The sequence below is a fragment of the Dipodomys ordii genome, unplaced genomic scaffold (assembly GCF_000151885.1).
Source record: "Dipodomys ordii isolate 6190 unplaced genomic scaffold, Dord_2.0 Scaffold9, whole genome shotgun sequence".
Lineage (NCBI taxonomy): Eukaryota > Metazoa > Chordata > Mammalia > Rodentia > Heteromyidae > Dipodomys > Dipodomys ordii.
In genome coordinates, this window is record NW_012267225.1 from 23,458,924 (window position 1) to 23,478,541 (window position 19,618).

At 36.8% G+C, this 19,618-nt stretch overlaps 1 protein-coding gene across 1 annotated transcript in view; it reads right to left on the bottom strand.

The window, feature by feature from the left end:
• The window catches only part of Tox (thymocyte selection-associated high mobility group box), a 307,815-nt gene that overhangs the window by 24,131 nt on the left and 264,066 nt on the right, over window positions 1–19,618 (bottom strand). The window contains exon 5 of the mRNA XM_013009422.1: window positions 10,341–10,571. Within this exon, the coding sequence (XP_012864876.1) occupies window positions 10,341–10,571 (231 nt within the window). The remainder of the gene's footprint in view (window positions 1–10,340; window positions 10,572–19,618) is intronic.

A 19,618-nucleotide genomic window follows, 5' to 3' on the forward strand; every position in this document is an offset into this window, starting at 1 on the left:
TACTCCAGGATCGATGTTATTAGGGGATACCTGCCTAGCATTCAGAGTTCTCTGTTTTCTACAAATGGCTCCCTATTGCCTATTGATGATTAGCTATGTTGGGATCATTATATAAATGCCTAGACACCACTTTAGAAAAGGGTGAATGCATCATGTCACATTATTGGGATTGATGGATCCACTCTATCCTGAATAGCTGCTGATGTTCAGGGGGAGAGGCATATTTCTATAATTGTGTTTAAGAGAGAGTAACCCAGATCAGAATTAATGTCTGAGGTGGCCTTCCCAACAATAATCAGGCCCTTTACCTTTGAGAATTACCTAATAACTCCAATATTACACACTGTGTATATCTCCCCGATGCTGCTTCTAAAATTGGACCAGGATGATGTGTGGATTCCTATATTTAGTAAAAATGTCTGAAGACCTCAATTATGAAAGAATGGTGATAACATGTAAGAATTTCACAAGCAAAGGATGTATGCATGCGTGTGTGTGTGTGTACAGTGTGTGTGTATAAATCTCATTTTAGAATCATATTTAAAAATAATTAGTAGCTGGGTTCTGATGGCTTATGCCTGTAATCTTAGCCACTAAGGAGGCTGAGTTTTGAGGATTTTGGTTCAAAGCCAGCCGAGGCTGGAAAGTGCATGAGACATTTTTCTCCAATTAACCACCAAAAACCAAAAGTAGAGCTGTGGTTCAGTCCCAGTACCAGCATAGAAAAAAATTAGCAAAACATTTCCCCAAAATGTTTCAAAACTTCTAGTTATGGGATAGTCCTTTTAGATAAATAGGGAAAGTCCTTTTTTCATAGAAGCCAAAGAGTTTGGGGAATGCCTTTGGCAATGAATAATCACTGCCGTGATCAAGTGCACAGACCTACACTAGGAGAATGGGTCTGATTTGTGTCAAAGTTAAGTTTGGTAAAGAAATGGTCTCTTTCTCTCTCAAGGGAAGACAAATATTTTAAAGGTATGTGATTCCTACAGTAAATATTAGTACTCAGTTGTGCTACAAAATGGCTTCCAAATGGTCCACAGCTGTTTGAAATAAAGTACAAAGTTGGCCAGATGAGGATTTAGAAATCATAATACATCATTTATCATTTTCTCTAGCTCATCCAAGCACTTTTGAATTTATCCTGTCCTAACTTAGTTATACACTGTGGTTTGTTATTCCAAGAAAGCTACCATATCCTATCTAAGGATTGCATCTTAGTGGTTAAACTAAAACATATATGATGGTTAAAAGGAAACATACGTAGATAGATATCAAATAGTAATTCTAGGGAATGCAAGTCCTGTGCATATGATATAATGCTTCACCAAATCCTTTTAAAAATGCTCCAAATACCAGCAAGTTACACGTGTTTTTAGAGGCTGATAATCCCTAATTAAAATCAGCAGGTCAATGTCACTGAATATGACAAACTGAAAGGAAAATAAGGCTCATAAATCTTGTTTTGCTCTTCAGCTTTCTTCTCTTTCTCTAAACAATTCATCCAACAGAGAAAAGAAAAACCTTATGTATACTGTTTAATTCCTTCTTTCTTCTTTAGTGCACTGGTTTTAATCTCTAGTCATATTTCAACAGTTGTTACAGTTATAAGGAAAAACAAGTGTAAAATTCTTCAAACTCTGAATTTCATTCAAACATTATTAAAAAAACGTAAATTGTGTTTTCTTTTCTGGAGAAGTTCAAGTGCATTTTTCCCACTACTGTTTCCTATTTATAGAAAATACATAGCAATATAGTTGTGTTTAAAGGTGAAGAATTTAATCATAATTCCAAGCTTTATCTTTTAAAATGTGCATCTTCTTTCAGGACTGTTATTATTTAGGTCAGTCAAAGCAAGCACATTTGTATTTTGCCTACAGCTTAGTTCTTAAATGTAGTTACAAATTTCCATCTTGTGTGATTTGCTCAGCATTTTCTTATGGGTTTCAAAACTCAAGAGAATTTTATCAGGTAGCATTCATGGAACTGAAAATATTACATGATTTGACAAAATCTTGCTAGTGCTTTCTTTTAGCACTGTCTACTCCATCTAAGTGTCCCAACAATATTGGTGTGACCTGGTTCTGGGCTGGTAGGAGCCAAAAACAGGCTCCCTGCCTTAAAAGATAGCTATAAAATATGTTTACTGATTTATCAAATAAGGATGACTAGGGAAATTACTGCTGTTCAATTTGCCTTAATCAGTAGATTGCTATGTACCTATGTAATGGGAGACACTAAAGGTATGAATGAAAAAGGGCATAAAAATTATATCTTGTGCACATTATCTTAAATTCTTCCAGCAAGAATGTCACATTTGTATGGATACTCCAATTTTACAGGTAAGAAAACAGACTATAATGGTGATTAGCTTACCCACTGTTTTATGCCAAGTATGTTGCAAAAGAGCCATGGTGTGAATCTAACCAATCTGGTTCAATAAATCCTCTTGATGAAAAGAGTGATATCAATCAAAATTCATTGTATTTATAAACTGATTTGTTGAATGGTAGCTCTTATGTACAACCACTTAAATATAATACAGATATAATTTTTTAAAAATGAATCCATCTTGAGAATCCAAACTCAGTGGCTGCTCAAAAAGCATTATAAGAATGCCTTTTGAAGGCTCTTTCTGCCATGTAACTCAAAGCCTGTTCTTGTGGGTTTACCATGGAAGCCTCAGCATGCAGTGCAGTGATTGGTACATAGTAGGCAGTCAGGAAACAGTCATACATCAATTAACAACAGACATGCTCTGAGCGACCTGTCAGTGGGGGATCTTGTCATTGGTGCCAACTTCACAGAATGCACTTACAAGACTAAGATGGATACAAGGTCACTAAGCAATACAGTATTATAGAACCACTATCATATATGCGGGCTGTTGATAGAAACAGTGCTACTGAGTGCACAGCTCTTGGCAGGGGACCATTCCTTTTGTGAATCAGCATTAGCATGAGTGCTAAAGATGGATTACTGAATTGCTTCTTCTAAACTTAACATTCCTCAATGGAAATACAGAAGTTGATAGATATAAAAGCCACCCCAAACATTTTTACAACTAACACATAAATCAGAACAGTTTTGAATGACTAGCATGTTGATGTTGTCTTCACAATATCATGGAAACTTTCAAATGAACAAGCTTCCCTACTATGATATGAATATATACATATACCATATATATTAATTCCCTGGTGTGTTGCATTGATACATATGTGTATGTATAATTCACATAAGTACCTGAATTATAAAACTAAACCTGCTTGTATTTTCATGTAACAATCTTAATTGATTGTTTCAAATTTATCTAAGTGCAAAGTTCACTTACATGCTACAGTTTTTAAATGAACAACTCTTTTGTATACCCTTCATTGTATAGCTTAAAAAATTGGCCACTGGACACTTGTAGTTTTGAAGATCTAGCTACTCAGGAAGCTGAGATATGAGGATTGTGGTTCTAACCCAGCTCAAGGAGGGAAGTCTGTGAGAATCTGATCTCTATTAACCACAAAAAAGAAAAGGAAAGGAGGAAAGAAAAGAACAGAAAAAAAGCTAGAAGCTAGAAGTGGAAGTGTTGCCCAAGGGGTAGAGCACCAACCTTAAGCAAAAAGTCCAAGGGGCAATGACCAGGCCTTGAGTTCAAGCACCAGTGTATACACATACACACACACACACACACACACACACACACACACACACACACAGAGTATGTGCTTATAAAGGAAATGGTCAAGATAAACACATGGGTGAACCTAGTACAACAAGATTTGTGTTACCATTAAGTATTGTTGACATAAAATCCAAATTTTATCATAACCGGGGAAAAAATCCCAGCAGCATTTATACAGTGGATGTTTGAGCCCCAACGAGGAGTAAGTGATTTGATTCCATGGGCTCAGAGATTTGTCAGCTGCCTCCTAAGTATAATTCTGGCTCTTCATATCCCTGCTGCTTCTAATTTAGCAGGACAGGCTCATAATTGAAGCAAATTAACTATTTACACTTGCCACTTCTACCAGGGAAGAGGACACAGCAGCAGGAAAGAACGAGGAGGAAATTACATTCTTCCCACTTGTGTCAGATCTGCCCTTATATAAACACATTAACAGTAATTTCATGAGGCGTCAAACATAGGAATAAATACTGAGAGATAAAATAATGAGGTGCTGCTATTGAGCTGAACTGCTGTGGCTAATATCCTTGGATATGAATTATGCATCCTGAAAGAAGGCATATGTTACAGTATTCAAACAGTTTCCCTGCAAGTGATATGTGCTCATTAGGCTCTACAACTCCAAGTAAAGCTACTCTCTCCTTCCACAACACGACTAGCATTTACAAAAATACACTCTGGGCATCCGTGGGCTGTGGTTTCTCCCAAATACACCAAGTCCTGAATAGGCTTTCCACTCCATTTTTAGCATAACAGCGTGTTTATTTAGCTCTTTGGCTGCAGCTTTAAAGCCATTTAATGTAATGTAAACAAGAACATTTTGTTTGTAATTTGCTAAATGTCTTACAGCCCGACTGTGTCTCCAATTAGGAACTTAAGGTTCATTTAGTAATTTACATCTGGTTCTGATTTAAGGTGACTTTCCATGGCTAAAAAAGGACTCAAGAACCCTTTATAGCTCTTTGGACCAAGGCCTTGTGCTTCAAAGCACAACTGGTTCTTTTATTTGGTAGGATTTGATTTGTTCTATATTGTGACTTTGAATCCAGGGCCTATATAATTCAATAACCAGAATCAGAGAAAATCACCAAGGTAGACAGAAAATTTAGCTGGGATCTCATTTTTTTTTTAAAGATGCTGAGGGTTGCTAAAATTCCAAAGAGCCAAAATACAAAGGGTACAATATCATTAACTATTTTTCTTTCTCTGTAGGTTTGTCAGAGAGATAAGTAGCAAAGCCCAACATCACAGCAATACTTGTGTTTTATTCCCCTTGCTCCATCTGGTGCCTTTTAAACAACTTAGTATGCTTGGGAAATGGGCTCTCCATTGTCTTGCGAATCATTAGTATTTAAAACCCCCAGTTGGGATCCAAAGCACAATTCTCTTTGTATTCCAAATTCAGCACCATTTTCCTAAGTATTAAGATGGAGGGCATGTGGAGATTGTTCAGTGGCTTTGGTATTCCTGAAGGATTTTTTTAAATTAGTCTCTCGGCTTCCTTTTAATTTCTCTAAAACATTCTTTGCTGAAATCAAAGTAGAGACAGTGACTCCATCACCATGGATCTTAAAAATAAAGATCTGCCCTTCTGTATTGCTTTCCTATTCCTTCCTCTAGTCCATATGAGGAAGCATTTGATAGAAAGATATAACAGTTCTATTAAGTGCTGTACCCTCTGGCTATCAAGAGGTTTTAAATTTTCTTGCTGCGATTTTTGTTTTCTTTACCTTTTGTCTTGTTTATAGGTTTATCAGTTTGGGGTAGGGCAAGACAGGGGAACAGAAAGGGTTGGACAAAGAGTGAACAAATGCAGCAGTGATACTCACTAGATACCATGTTGAAAATGAACTATACAACTTGTGTGTGGGGACAGGAGGGAAAAACTGGGAGTGAGGGAAGGGGTGAAACTGTTAAAAAAGAAATGACATATAAGTGTAACCCCTCTGTATCACACCTTTATAATAACAATAATATATACATACTAAAATTAAAAATCCTAAAATAGATATAAACTAAGTTAAATTAAAAATATTGTAATCTCACAATAGCTGTTTCCTTAAAGATTATAATTTTTCTGAATCTCTTTCTCCAATAAGTAATCAAAGATTTTGCCCATTTTTCCCAGTTTGTGTTTACGTTTGTTCATAATTGTGGGTTATTATAATAACAAGACTTTTGAACAACTGTGGTACAGGAAAATCTTAGCTTTCTCCACAAATCAGCTACCAATAAAATGCCAGGAGCATCGCAAGGGTTTGTTCTTTTTACATACCTGTTTGTTCAAAATCTTGAAGTTCAATAACCTATAAACTGCTCCAGAAATCGTCCTTTAAAAATACAGAGCGGTGCTAAGTGCCAATGGCTCATGCCTGCAATCCTAGCTACTCAGATCTGAGGACTGTGGTTTTGTAAGAAAGTCCGTAAGACTCTGATCTCCAATTAAACATCAAAAAGCTGTAAGTGAAGCTATGGCTCAAGTGGTAGTGCCAGCCATAAAGGAAAAAAAAAAAAAAAGGATCGCATCCAAGCCTTAGTTCCAGCACAGCACACACACACACACACACACACACACACACACACACACACACACATTCGTGTCAATATCTGTGCTTCCCAATTTGAATATGAGATAGGAGTAAAATAAATTCATTTAAATTTGAAGCAGCTATTACAGTATGTTGGCACAATGTGTCTATATAAAGGCAAAGAACAGGTGGTAACATAGCATAACAACACTTGGGGATATTTTGCTGGATACATACCCAAATGTGCATTGGAGGTAGGTTTGTTTGTTTTTCTGGCAATTCTTGCAAACTATTAGGGAAGGGCAGCCAAAGAGCAGCAGAGTGGTGGGGCATCTATGTGACATGTTCCCTTTTTAAGCAATTTGCTCCTGCAACTCTCCCTCTGCTTATCCCTTGGATTGACATTGCATTCTATGTGTGTCAAAACCAAACCTATATGAACACTTTGCTTTGTCACTTGCATAACTGAGCAAGGTCATGAGGAATGAATAGGGTATACTGAGTTTTGAATGAAGTGAAAGGAACACCAGGTATGGGGTAAATCTTCTTAGACAGAAATTTCCCCCAGTACTTTATAATGTCAGTACCTAAATAAGTTCTGAGATTTGAAAACATTTGCTCTCTATAAGAAACAAAAGAGAGTTATTTCTCTCACAGTGTTTTCTTAAACAATCTCAGTATGGTTCTTTTCATGATTAGTTTGTTTTAGAAGACCTCAGAAGTATATAGGTCAACTATTCTACAACTTCATCCTCTATTGAAATAATGGGTTCTTTCCCAAACACTTCATTTTTTTTCTATTAGGAGAGAATCCAAAGGTTATACTAATTGTGAGTTACTTATTAAAGGAGAAAGAAAATGCAAAAGAGAAAAGGGAACAGGTTGTGCCCTTGCATGTATGCAATTATAAAGCTTTGAATACCACAACATACTTATAATCATGTCATATGTTTAGAAGACTCAGCCTCAATTTTGAAATCCAGAATGGGAGAAGGGAGCAATTTTCCTTTTTAACATCACAGGTGAGAATAGCAAATCTCATATTCTTTGAGTCTATAAACACCTTATATCTTCATATAGAAAGAATGTGGAATGCTCTCTTAATATTTCCCTTTTGTGATATTAAAATTAAAAAGCTTTATTAGAGTAGAATTGCTGGGAATAAATCTGCTGCTTTATATTTACTACTGAGATGAATTATCTAATTATCTGATTTTGATCATATATAACATTATCCTTTTGCAACAGAAACAATATTTAACAGCTAACAATGGTGATGCAAAGGGCCAATGCTAAGCTAGAGAAATGTTTACAGATTTCCCCCTCTTAAAAACACTGGTCTTGAACACAGGAACAAATTAAGAAAGCCAGAGTCTAAGGAACAGATAGAAGAGAGTTGAGAGTTCATATGGACAACAGTTATTTCTGACAAAGCAGAAGGTTATACAGTACATTGGAGTTTTGGAGTAATATTTCTAGCTTAGCTACTGACTCAAATAGAGCAGGGAAAAATCATGTTTATAGATCTTCTGATATGCAAGAGCTACTGAACACAATCCCTAGGGAAAGGAATCACTTCCTGAAGCTTTTTTCAGAAGCTTCATGGCTAAGAAAGAATACACAGAGGGGTTATGAGGGCAGAGACAGAGGGTATGTGACATTATGAATGAAACAGAAAGGCACTACATGACCTAAGGTAGGAAACAAGAACAGTTGGGATATTTGGGTCTCTTTGTGTTTACTCTGTCATTTAGCCATGCTCTTCTAAGGGGGTGAACATCATCTCTGAATAGTTCCAAAATTAGTTAGGAACTATATCTCACATCTGAGAGTCTAAGAGTAAATTCACCTGGGTTAGACAGAAACCATCTTCCAAAATCCCAGAAAAAATATTAGATTTTTGTTGGAATCACATGAACACAATGTCAACTATTAAAAGCAAGAGGATTATTTTAGTTGAAAGCACAGAGAAAAGTTTCAGTAGTGTGCAACTTAGGCATCCTTGAAGTGACTCGTACTACACAGTGGTCCACAGAGCTAGCCTCTGCTTTACTAGAGATCATGTGGTCAGGTTGGCTATTTTTGAATAGGCATAAGAAAATAGAAAGTGTATAGTGATTGCATAGTATAGAAGACAAATTTGACCTACAGGAAAGGGGTCTAATGAGAACTGGGGGCAGGTTCAATGTTTCCCCGGCAACTCTTTTTTTTTTTTAAACCAATACATCTGTAAGGAAAACCAGGCCTAGGGTAAATCATCTGAGACAGAAATTGCCCCTAATACCTTGTTTTTCTATTGCTTACGTGCAAATTCTCAGATTTTAAAACATTTACTTTTTATAAGCAACAAAAGATGGTGTTATTTCTATAAAAGAGCCACAGTGTTTACCAAGGAAACTGCTAGAAGTGTGGCTCATCAGTAAAGCATTTGCCAAGCAAGCATAAGACCCTGAGTTCAATCCTCAGTATGGACAAAAACTAAACCAAACAACAACAACAAAAAGCCCCTAACAATAAAAAACCCAAAACCTCTTTTAAGTTAAGTGGTAGATTCTAGCCATCCCTTCACAATAATTCATTGGACCAGCTATATGGTGTTATACTAGTCATTAAACACACGGAGTCTCATCATATTTTGTCTCTGCCATATACAGTGCCTAGAATAGTGTCTGGTAAGTTAAGTGCTCAAAAATATTTGTTGGGTAAATAAATGAATAAATACAGTTTACCTGATCTCATTTCATAATTCTTTTTATACCTAAGAGTAGTGAGCAGAACAAATGAGAAAAATAACACAATAGTGCTTTACAAACTAAAAAAAACTACCTATGTATTACAGATACTAATATATCATTACAATATATGCCAATTCTAGATAAGTTAAAAAGTTTGAGATATTCTAGATTTTACATATTTTCTTAGATTTTCTGAAGAAAGGTAAATGTGTCCATCAAGAATCAAGTATGAGCTGAATGCCCAGGGGTTTCACACTTATAATCCTAGCTACTCAGGAGGCTAAGTAAGAGCTGAGGAGTATGATTTGAAGCCATCTAGGGCAGGAAAGTCTGTGAGACTCTTACCTCCAAATTAGTTAACAAAAAGCTGGAAGTGAAGCTGTGGCTCAAGTAGTAGAGAACTAATCTTCAGGATAAAAACAAACAAAAAAGCTCAGGAACTGCACCTAGACCCTGAACTCAAGCCCCAGAACCAGCACAATAAAAGAAAAGAATCAACTATGAGATAAATACCTTATGGATACAACTTGGTCATCTGTAATAGTTAAGGCATATTTTCATTTCAATGATTTAATGATCATATGCTCTAGGTTTCCTTTGTCACCACCAGGGTCTACATGGTGACAATGGCCATCTAGCCCCTAGTTTTTAGATACAGGAGATTAATTCAATTGCTTCTTCATGGGAGTGGCTTCCTCTAGTTACCAGACTTTTGCTGTCTTCACAGAATCCCTATGCCTCATTCAGATGACCTGGGCTACTTACGCTACTGCCAGAGTGTCTCCTGTGGCCCTCTCTAAGCCTAGCCCTCGTCACACCATGGCAATTCACAAGAAAGGAAAGAAAAACCAGGCATCTGGTTCTATTTAACACAGCCTGGAAATATGGTCTAAATATATATGGGGGATTAAATAACATACCCTGGTGGTCTTTAGGGAATGGCTAAGGGTAGAAACCCTTACATTTGAGGTTCACTTGCAAAGAGCAAAGAGGGGTTTTGATGACAAAAGTGTAAACCATGAGGGTTGAAGAGAGGTGTGGACAGTTTTTTAAAAATACTTTTTAGAACTTTTTAAAAAAGTCTTCATGATCATATTGGCAACATTAAAGCATGATAAAATCATGGCTGGGATACGGAGAGGTCCTTCCAAAAGTAATCATGCTATATAAACTGAAGCAAAAGAATTAATATATGATTTATAAGGAAGTAATAAAGGAATATAAGATAATGTGCCCTCTCTTAACGGCTGGTTCTCGTGGGATGCATTCCAAATCATAGTTTGGGTATCTAAAGAATTTATCCAGAGCCTTCAGAAGCTATCTCAAGAGTACATAGATTACATTAACTGTCTCATCTTACACCATTTGGATTCTCACAGCAGTCTGATTCTTTCTTACCTGTTTCTGCTCTTCTCCTAAACCATCCCACATTGAAGCCACGATTTTAGAAACTTCACCAAAGGTAGCATTTGGGTTCTGGCCTTTGATGGCAGCCTGAGTATCACGAAAGAATAATGCATAGGCAGACACAGGCTTCTGGGGTTCATTGGGGTCTTTCTTCTTCTTCTTTTTGGGAGTTTTTGGTTTTTTCCCCATGTCTGAGGCGGGCCGCTTTTCTCCACCATTGACCTGAAAGAAGAACAGAAGACAGAATTATAGAGAAAGTTTATATCCAGCCAGATATGTATTTCTTATCCATGTACACCACATAGGAACACATATTTCTAAGGCATGAGTAGTATTGTTACTGTTACTTTTCTTCTCAGATAAAGTTTCATATTTTAAGCTATTGGTGTAGATCAGTGAGTTTGCCTAATATGTATTGTATAAGGCATTAGGTCTGATTTCTAATATTATCAAAAAACTGCAGAGAAAAGAAACTGAACACATCTTCATATTTCATGTAGTCTCATATTCCCCCTTATACTATCTCAATTTACATAGCTTTATAAATTTTTGATTCCTATATATTATTGCACAATTAAATATTATCCTTAACTCTCCAACCTTTTTTATTGCTGTAAATGTAGCATCAGGAGATTCATTTTGTAGTCACCTTACTGGATGAGCAATCTACAACTTGATTTTTTTCCTCTGGGGAATTCTTGTTTCCTAATAGTTATGATTTTAAAACCATAGGCACATATATCCAATAAAGAAGTCAGATGGCTTTTGGCTTTACATTTAAGTGTATGGATGCTGTTAGAAAGACCTAGTAATGCCCATGATTTAGACAATGGCACAACCTAGATGTTAGATCAGTGCAGTACAGTGAAATGATCTGCACAGACTGACAAATTCTGAAGCTCTTGAAATGTGACCAGTAAATAAGAAGCTAAAATTGAGGCATTTTCTAATTTAAATAGCTGCATAGGCCTTTGACTACCATAATAGAGAATCTCCTTATAAAACAATTTTAGAGACTTCTAGAGCAAGTTTTTTTTAACTCAGCCAGTCCCCAAGTATGAATAGTTGGGTATTTTAATTTTTATTGTAATATAACTGGGGAAGAGTACACCGAATATGTTTAAGACACCTATGTCTGAATGTTATCATTACTACTAACGAGATAGGATACCCCTTCTTCTATTTTTATGAAAGGCGGGATTGGGGCTGGGATTTCTCTCCAGCTCTCAAAGTACATGAATAGAGAGGGCTAAATACACGTATTCTGTTGCATGTGCCTGGCTGGCATGCACCATCTCCTGACAGTGGCCATTGCCATGGCTCATTCTGACCATCATCTCCTACTGTTGTGGAGCTTACTGCTTTTCCCTCTCTGCAAGTATGGTGTAATACATATGCATTCTCTAATGAGCTGGATAGAGTGTTTGTGTAAAATACTGCCACCACTATGGAGGAAACATGACCCACCAAGGGGCCTTTGTGCTCTTCTTTCACACTATTTTTGTCTATGTTATCTTGATTAATGTAAATTTCTGGAGCCTCATTTCTTCTACTGTAATGGTACAGTTGTACCATTCTCTAATTACAAAGAGGGTATATACTTACATGTTTTTAAAAATTTAAAGACATTTAAATATTAACTAGACACATTAGAAAGTTCAAAAATAATTCATCGAATGAGTAGAAAGAAATGATCTTAATATTTAACAGCTTATAGTCAGTGAGCTGGGAAGATCTGTCGAAGTACCAAGATAAAACAGGAAGAAAGCTGAGTGAATCTTTTGTCTTTGTTTAGAAACACGCATTTAGAAAGATGACTATTCTGAAATTTTCTACTGAAGCAGATCAAAGGAGGCAGGGAATTCTTCACTATCATGTTAGCGGAGATTAACACTAGGTGATGACTGCCTTTGGTCAGGTCTGGGGTGATCCTGTGAAACTGTTGGGCACATCTAAATTTTGTCAGAGGACTAGCATGACAGACTAGGTGATCATGTAGACTGGCTCCAAACTATACATACTGGCAGACACGACATAGCATAGTGGCTTGAAATTATGGCTGTACATTCAAATCACCTGGAAAGTTTTCAAAACTACCTCGACTCTCACACCTTATACTACACTGATGAAGTCAGATTCCTAGAGGTAGAACACTGGCCACAGTCTACTTTTCCAACCAGTGTTTAAATATCTTGAGGGAAAAAAATGGAAATAAGCAAAATTTCTCTGTGTTTCAAGGATAACTGGGTCTTCACAGCCAAGTTCCTCCAAGGGGTTGTTGGTTCTGGCTATATGCATCTGCTGCCATTACTTTATGTGCTTTCCCCCAGCATTCTGTACAGTGGCCAAAGGCCACACTGCTAATTCCAAAGGACTTTGTAGTGTTGTCCTCACTTGATTTCTCACTGTGAAAGCTTTCTCTTCCACCAGTCCCAGAATACCATCTTTTCTGAGTTTTACTCCTAGTTTATTGGCCTGGCTTGTTTCACAGTTATTTCTTGGGCTCATTATTTTTCACACAGCTATATGGGGTATCATTCCTGGTGGGGTTTTTTCCCCCTTTACTGTAAATCCCCCTTTCCTATGAATCTGTACTGATTTAATCTTTAAGTATGTAGGGTTTCCATTGTGGCTGATGATGTCAACTTTGTGATTCCCCTGAGCTTGCCTGCCTGCCTTCTCTCCTCTCCTCTCCTCTCCTCTCCTCTCCCTCTCCTCTCCTCTCCCCTCCCCTCCCCTCCCCTTCCCTTCTCTCCCCTCCCCTCCCTTCCCCTTTCTTTCTTTCTTTCTTCCTTTCTTTCTTCCTTTCTTTCTTTCTTCTTTCTTCTCTCTCTTTCTTTCTTTCTTTTTCTTTCCTTCTTTCCTTCTTGGTCGTGGGACTTGAACTCTGGACCTGGGCACTTTCCCTCAGCTCTTCAGCTCAAGGCTAGTGCTCTACCACTTGAGCCACATGCCCACTCCCAGTTTTCTGTGTTGTTTATTGGAGATAAGTGTATCATGGACTTTTCCTGCCTGGGCTGGCTTTGAACCACAATCCTCAGATTGTGAGCCTCCTGAGTAGCTAGTATTACAGGCGTGAGCCTCTGGTGCCCAGCTCAACCCCTGAGTTTTCTATGCACAGAAACAACTGCTATCTGACATTTCTTTTTGCAATTCAAACTCAACAGACTCCTGTCATGCGCTTGTTTAGTTCTTTAGATTTCCATTCATAGCACATATTAAACCTGTAATTATACAATAATATATATGGTTGAAGGCTCTTATATGGTGATTGTAGTTAACAATGCTGTATTGTATATTTGAAATTTTCTACAAAAGTAGGCCTCAAGCATTGTTTTTCAAAAAAGAAAGAAAGAAAGAAGGAAAGAAAAAAAAGAGAGAAAGAAAGGAAGAAAAAAAGAAAAAGAAAGAGAGAGAGAGAGAATGAGGGAAAGGATGATAGAAGGAAAGAAAAGAAAAAAGTTAGGCACTGGTGGCTGTAGACCTGTAATCCTAGTCCTAGCTTCTTAGGCTGGTATCTAGAGGATTATGGTTTGAAGCCATTGTAGCAGAAAATCCTGAAACTCTATCTTCAAATGACCAGCAAAAAGGGCTAGAAGTGTGACTAAATGAGGTTAAATCGTAGTATCACAAAACCCCCCTAAATATAAAGTTTAAAAATTTTTAAATAAAAAGAGAGAAAATGACATAGAGAGATGAGCAGGTAAGAACTGGCAATGTTAATTAATTTGGTTAGGGCAATCATTTCACAATGTCAATGTATATCAAATCATCATGTTGTACACTATAAATGTATACAAATTTATTTTTCAATCACACCATAAAAAGTTCTAGTTTTATTTAAAAATGGAAAGTGTGATCATAGCATCAGAAGGCTTATTTAATCAAATACTATTTCAAAATGAAGAGAGATACATAGATAAGAGAAACTATATCCATATGGAATATTGCCTAGGCTCATTTTAAATTTTAATTACAAATGATATGACACCTTGAAATATTCACACTTGCAGATTATATCAATCTTTTTGGAAAATAATCAAGTGCCAGTCATAAAGATAAATCTATCATCCAATGTAAGCATTCTTATTAAAGGATTTCTCCAACTTGTTTAGCTTCCCTTTCATATTGTCCAAAACTGGTGGATACTCAAAGCACAGATACTTATTCTTATTTGCTTGGTAATGAATATTAGGACAGTTATCTTGTGTGTTTGACAATAGGGCTCTAATTTCTGATCTGATGGGGGCCAGTAAAAAGTTCAAGTGCCGGGCGCTGGTGGCTCACGCCTGTAATCCTAGCTACTCAGGAGGCTGACATCTGAGGATCGCAGTTCAAAGCCAGCCCAGGCAGGAGAGACTGTGAGACTCCTATCTCCAATAAACCACCAGAAAGCCGGAAGTGGCGCTGTAGCTCAAGTGGTAGAGCGCTCGCCTTGAGCTGAAGAGCTGAGGGACAGCGCCCAGGCCCAGAGTTCAAGCTCCACGGCCGACCAAAAAAAAAAAAAAAAGTTCAAGTATCATGCATATCAAAACCAAATTGTGGAAGCAATGTTTAGCAACCCCATAGAAAATCCACAATCCATTCAGTTGGTCATCAGGAAGCCTTTTCCACTTTGCTCTCATGTCTTGTACAGTCAGCAGGATGCTGTCTTTCTCAAGTTTTAGTATAGTAGAAGGAAGCATTTCATGACTTCTGCCTCCATACTTTCAATGCTCTGGAAACATTTTGTTTTTTAATGTGTAATGGGGGGTAGCTCAGGAGCTTCAATTGGGAATGTTGTTGTGTACCTGAGAGGCACTAAGCTAAGAAACTAGGGTGTTACCCCACTAAAGCAGACTACACATAACAGTGCTTCTCTTTGTCGTGCACTGGGTGAAAACAAAAAAAAAAGGTCATACTATGCCTTCCCTTTAAATTTATAATGATGTTTACTTTTAGCCTGAATTATTTTCCATGCAATAGAACTGGCATCCAAGAAGACTAACTTAAGAGATAGATATAAGGTGGTCATTATTCAAGACATTCAATTACTCAATTACACTTTGGTAATTGAGCTGGATCATTCATGGATCATAATATTCTGATGAATCATGGAACTGGCCTCATAGAACTCAACTTATGATGTGAAACAATGCTCTGATTTTCTTAAAAGACTTACATAAGGAGGATAAAACTGTGTGTGACAGATCATCATTTTTACAATAATAAAATATGCTTTGCAGAAAACTGTTAATTATATTTCCCAACGTTCTTGTACAAAGGCTTACTAAGTATGCCCAATAGCATTGCTGTTAGGATAAAATATAACAGAATTTACTGATGTGGTTTGCTGTTTCCTTCATCCAAGTACTTGGGCAGTGCCTGGTAAAGCTATTTGCCTTGTGAACATTTGGCATTAAAATCCTGATATGTGGGTTTTTTTCTTTCTTCTTTTTTCCTAATTTATTTTCATGGAATTGATGCAGAAATGAGCTGCCATTTTGGACTCTGGGTAATAAACTGGGAATTTGTGGGCCTACTTTCTAAAGATAGTTGTTATTTATGTAAAAAGCACATGAAAAGTCTTCTTAAAAAAGAAATGGTTGCTACAATTTGATTTTCTTTTATGCCAGTAATGGATTGTACTTTGAAAATAGGTGGCTCTTCTGATCACAAACTATTCAGAATGAACACAATGATAATGAATATGATCCTGGTATAAAAATTAGGGGTATGGATTTATGTCCTTCTATTTTAATTTTGGCCATTTTCTGGATCTGAATTCCTGGCATTGATGGATAAAACACTTGTAATTTTATATCTTAACTTTCTAAGAAGCTCTCTAACTTTTACAGTCCAGCACAGCACACTGTCCCATTGAACTTTCTGGAATGATAAAATGTTCTCTGCACTGTCCAAAAGGTAGTCACAGTGGCTACTTATCTGTGACTAGTGCAACTGAAGAATTTAAAAATTAAATTTTTTAATTGCCAACATATTAATGTTGGCAATCACAGGTTATTAATGGCTTCTATAATTTCTATAATGGACTGAACAGTATTGGGCACTGTTATAAGGTATAGTGTTTGTGATACTGGTAGGGTTCTACAACTGGAGAGTTGAATTTAATTCCAGTGTCAAACTTTACAGTATAAGGGATTTTTTTTTTCTTTTGGTCCTTGTACTGGAGCTTTAACTATGGACCTTTTACGCTCTCCTAGCTTTATCACTCAAGGCTGTCACTCTACTTCTTGAGCTACTCCTTTACTTCTGACTTTCTGCTGGATAACTAGAGATAAGATCTTTCTGATTTGGGTGCCTTGGCTGGCTTTGAACCATAATCTTCAGATCTCAGCCCCCTGAGTAGCTACAGCCACTGGTGCATGGCAGTATAGGGGAAAACTTACAATGCAAAATATACAATCCTTATGGTGAGAAGAACATTGAAAATAGGTAGTAAGCCCTGTTAATTTTTACCTTACATGAAGTAGATCATTATGCTTTTCTTCTCTTGTATTCTACAGTATTACAGAAAGGCATAGAATGGAAATAATAATAACTAAAGACATCACTGAACTGAAGCCTAAATGTAGCCCTGATGACCTATGAACCTATGTCACATTTAATTAGAGACCTAAAGACAAAATAAATGTACCCATAAATACATAAATATTACTCATAAATAATTATTATACATAAACTTTACACAGTGACACATGTGTTTGTAACTTACTTGTCAAAATAGACATATTTCTCAAATTTCTAGTTCACCTTCCTGTCTTATATTGTTGCTTAATTATAGTAATGCATGTAACTTATTTATCACAAGAAAACATTATTTAAAAATCATGTGCAGGGCTGGGAACTTGGCTCAGTGGTAGAGCGCTTGCTTTGCATGCATGAGGCCCTGGGTTCGATTCCTCAGCACCACATAAGCAAATAGAAAAAAGCTGGAAGTGGCGCTGTGGCTCAAGTGGTAGAGCGCTAGCCTTGAGGTGAAGAGCCCAGAGTTCAGGCCCCACGACCCGACCCCCCCACAAAAAAAGTAAAAAAAATCATGTGCAAATAGTATGGTTTAAACAATATTTCTTAAGTACCCAGAATATAAATTCTTATCTCTGAAATGGAGCCAGAGGTGTGGCTCAGTGGTAAAGTACTTGCCAAAGCACGCACAAGGCCCTGGGTTCAATCCCCAGTATTGCAAAAGAAAAAAAAAAGATGATCATGCAAAGAGATTACTAATATTGAAATGTCCCTAGAGAAGTTAGAAATGTCTATACGCATATTTAAAATAAACTGCCATGGTCTCAAAGCCTTTAATGGGGCTGAGAGAGCTCCTTAATGCATACTAGCTTGCAGTAATCGCTGTAGTTTAAAATAGATTTTAATCAAGCACCATCTGCATAATAGGCTGAACAAACAACATAGAACTCCACTTATAACTCTTATCATATAAAGTAAATATTATAAAATCTTCACCATAGAAACAGGGCACACCACAGCACTTCTTGGGGGTGATACTGTTTCTATCAGTGAAGAGTTTGCACCTTAAATTCTTTCTTTTTTTTTCTCTAAATGGTGCTATCTAAAAATCCCCTTGAAAATAAATTCAAATAAGCATGGAAAGCAAGTCATCTACTTACTGTGAAATCAGCAAGGCTTTAACACTTCTTTCATTTTACAATTGGGCTTATTATTATCATTAATAATAACAGTACATTCAATGACTCAAAACATTAATTACAGAAACGCTTATGAAGAGTTTTACTTTTGAAATGATTCACTACTGCAGGGCATTGTATCAGTCCTGGAGTTTGTATTGTAAAATCAGTTTTAAGGATCTTTGATTCTGCCAAACAGAGCTGAGTATTATTTTTGGATGCATTTAGTACAGGCACTCAGTGGCCTTATGTGAAATAGAGAGTTTGGGCTACTTTCCAGAAAAAAATATTTTAATGAGAGAAAAAGAAAAGGTGGGTTGTAATGTTATACACCTACTAGTTAGACTTGTCAATTCTGTTGGACCCATTTGATCTTTTCTAAATTTGTCTGAGTCGGGCAATATGCTTACTTTTTTCCTCTCTTTGGTAGAGTGTCTTCTGTCTTATAAAGAACACAAGCTGTTGAGGTATGGTCCCGATGAACTAAATGCCAGGTGGCTATGTTAACTCTCACTTTATTTTTATTCCATGAATTAATCAAATTTGCTCAGTCATCTAGAATATATCTGAGAACATGTGCTCCTTGAAAATACTATATTCTAGTATAGTTTAATTACTTGAGTGGATTTTTAGAAACAATCATTTAGAAACTGTACTGGCTAGTTGGCCGGATTTTGTCATTTTCCCTAGCACTAGCTATAGTTTTCTAGGCTCAACAAATGGGTATTGTTCTCTGAAAAACTAAATGCAGGACACTTATTAGTTTGGTTACTCATATCTTGAAAATTCTTTTAAAATCATACATAGTATTCCATGTGAAGTGTTGAATAACTGCATAATATCTTGTAATATATTTTAGCATGGAAAATGCCAGAATTTCAAGTCCCAATTTTAAACATTCTGTCCCATTGCTAGATATAGTGACATGACATTTAGTTCTAACACTGTTTAATTTCACTTAATGTTTATAGAAAACTGTACAACATTTTTTTTTATACCAGGAGCCTTGCCTGTAGATAGTGGCAAAATACAGACTACTTCTCTAAACTTTCATTTAATACTGCCATAGTGACATAACTTTTCTGTTCCTCTCTAGTATGGCAGAGCATATGCATTAACAAACTAACAAATTAGCAAAGCAAAACAAAAAAAAAGATCAGAGGCAAAAGCTAAATGAAAGTAGGAACTGAGAGAAACAAGTAGAACACTAAAGGCAGCTTTCATCTTCAAGGTGTGGATGAATCAGTTGGGATATGGGGCTACAGTACTGAGAAAAGGCTGGGAAGTATAGCTGTGGCTCAAGTGGTAGAGTGCTAGCTTTGAGCAAAAGAAGTTCAGGGACAGAGATCAGGCCTTGAGTTCAAGCTTCAGGACTGGAAAAAAGAAAAAGAAAGAGAGAGGGGTGGGGAGAGGGAGGGAGGGAGATAGAGAGAGGGAGGGACGGTGGGGGAACAAGGGAGGAAGGAAAGAACACAAAGCCCAATGGCTCACCAATGGCAGGATGTTCACAGAACTACACTATAGACTAAAAGAATCAGCCTCAGTACAAGGGTGAAGTGAAATAATTTTCCTTGTGTGTGTCCTCCTAGAGCTTCAAGGATTATAGTATGAAATCTTGATACTAAA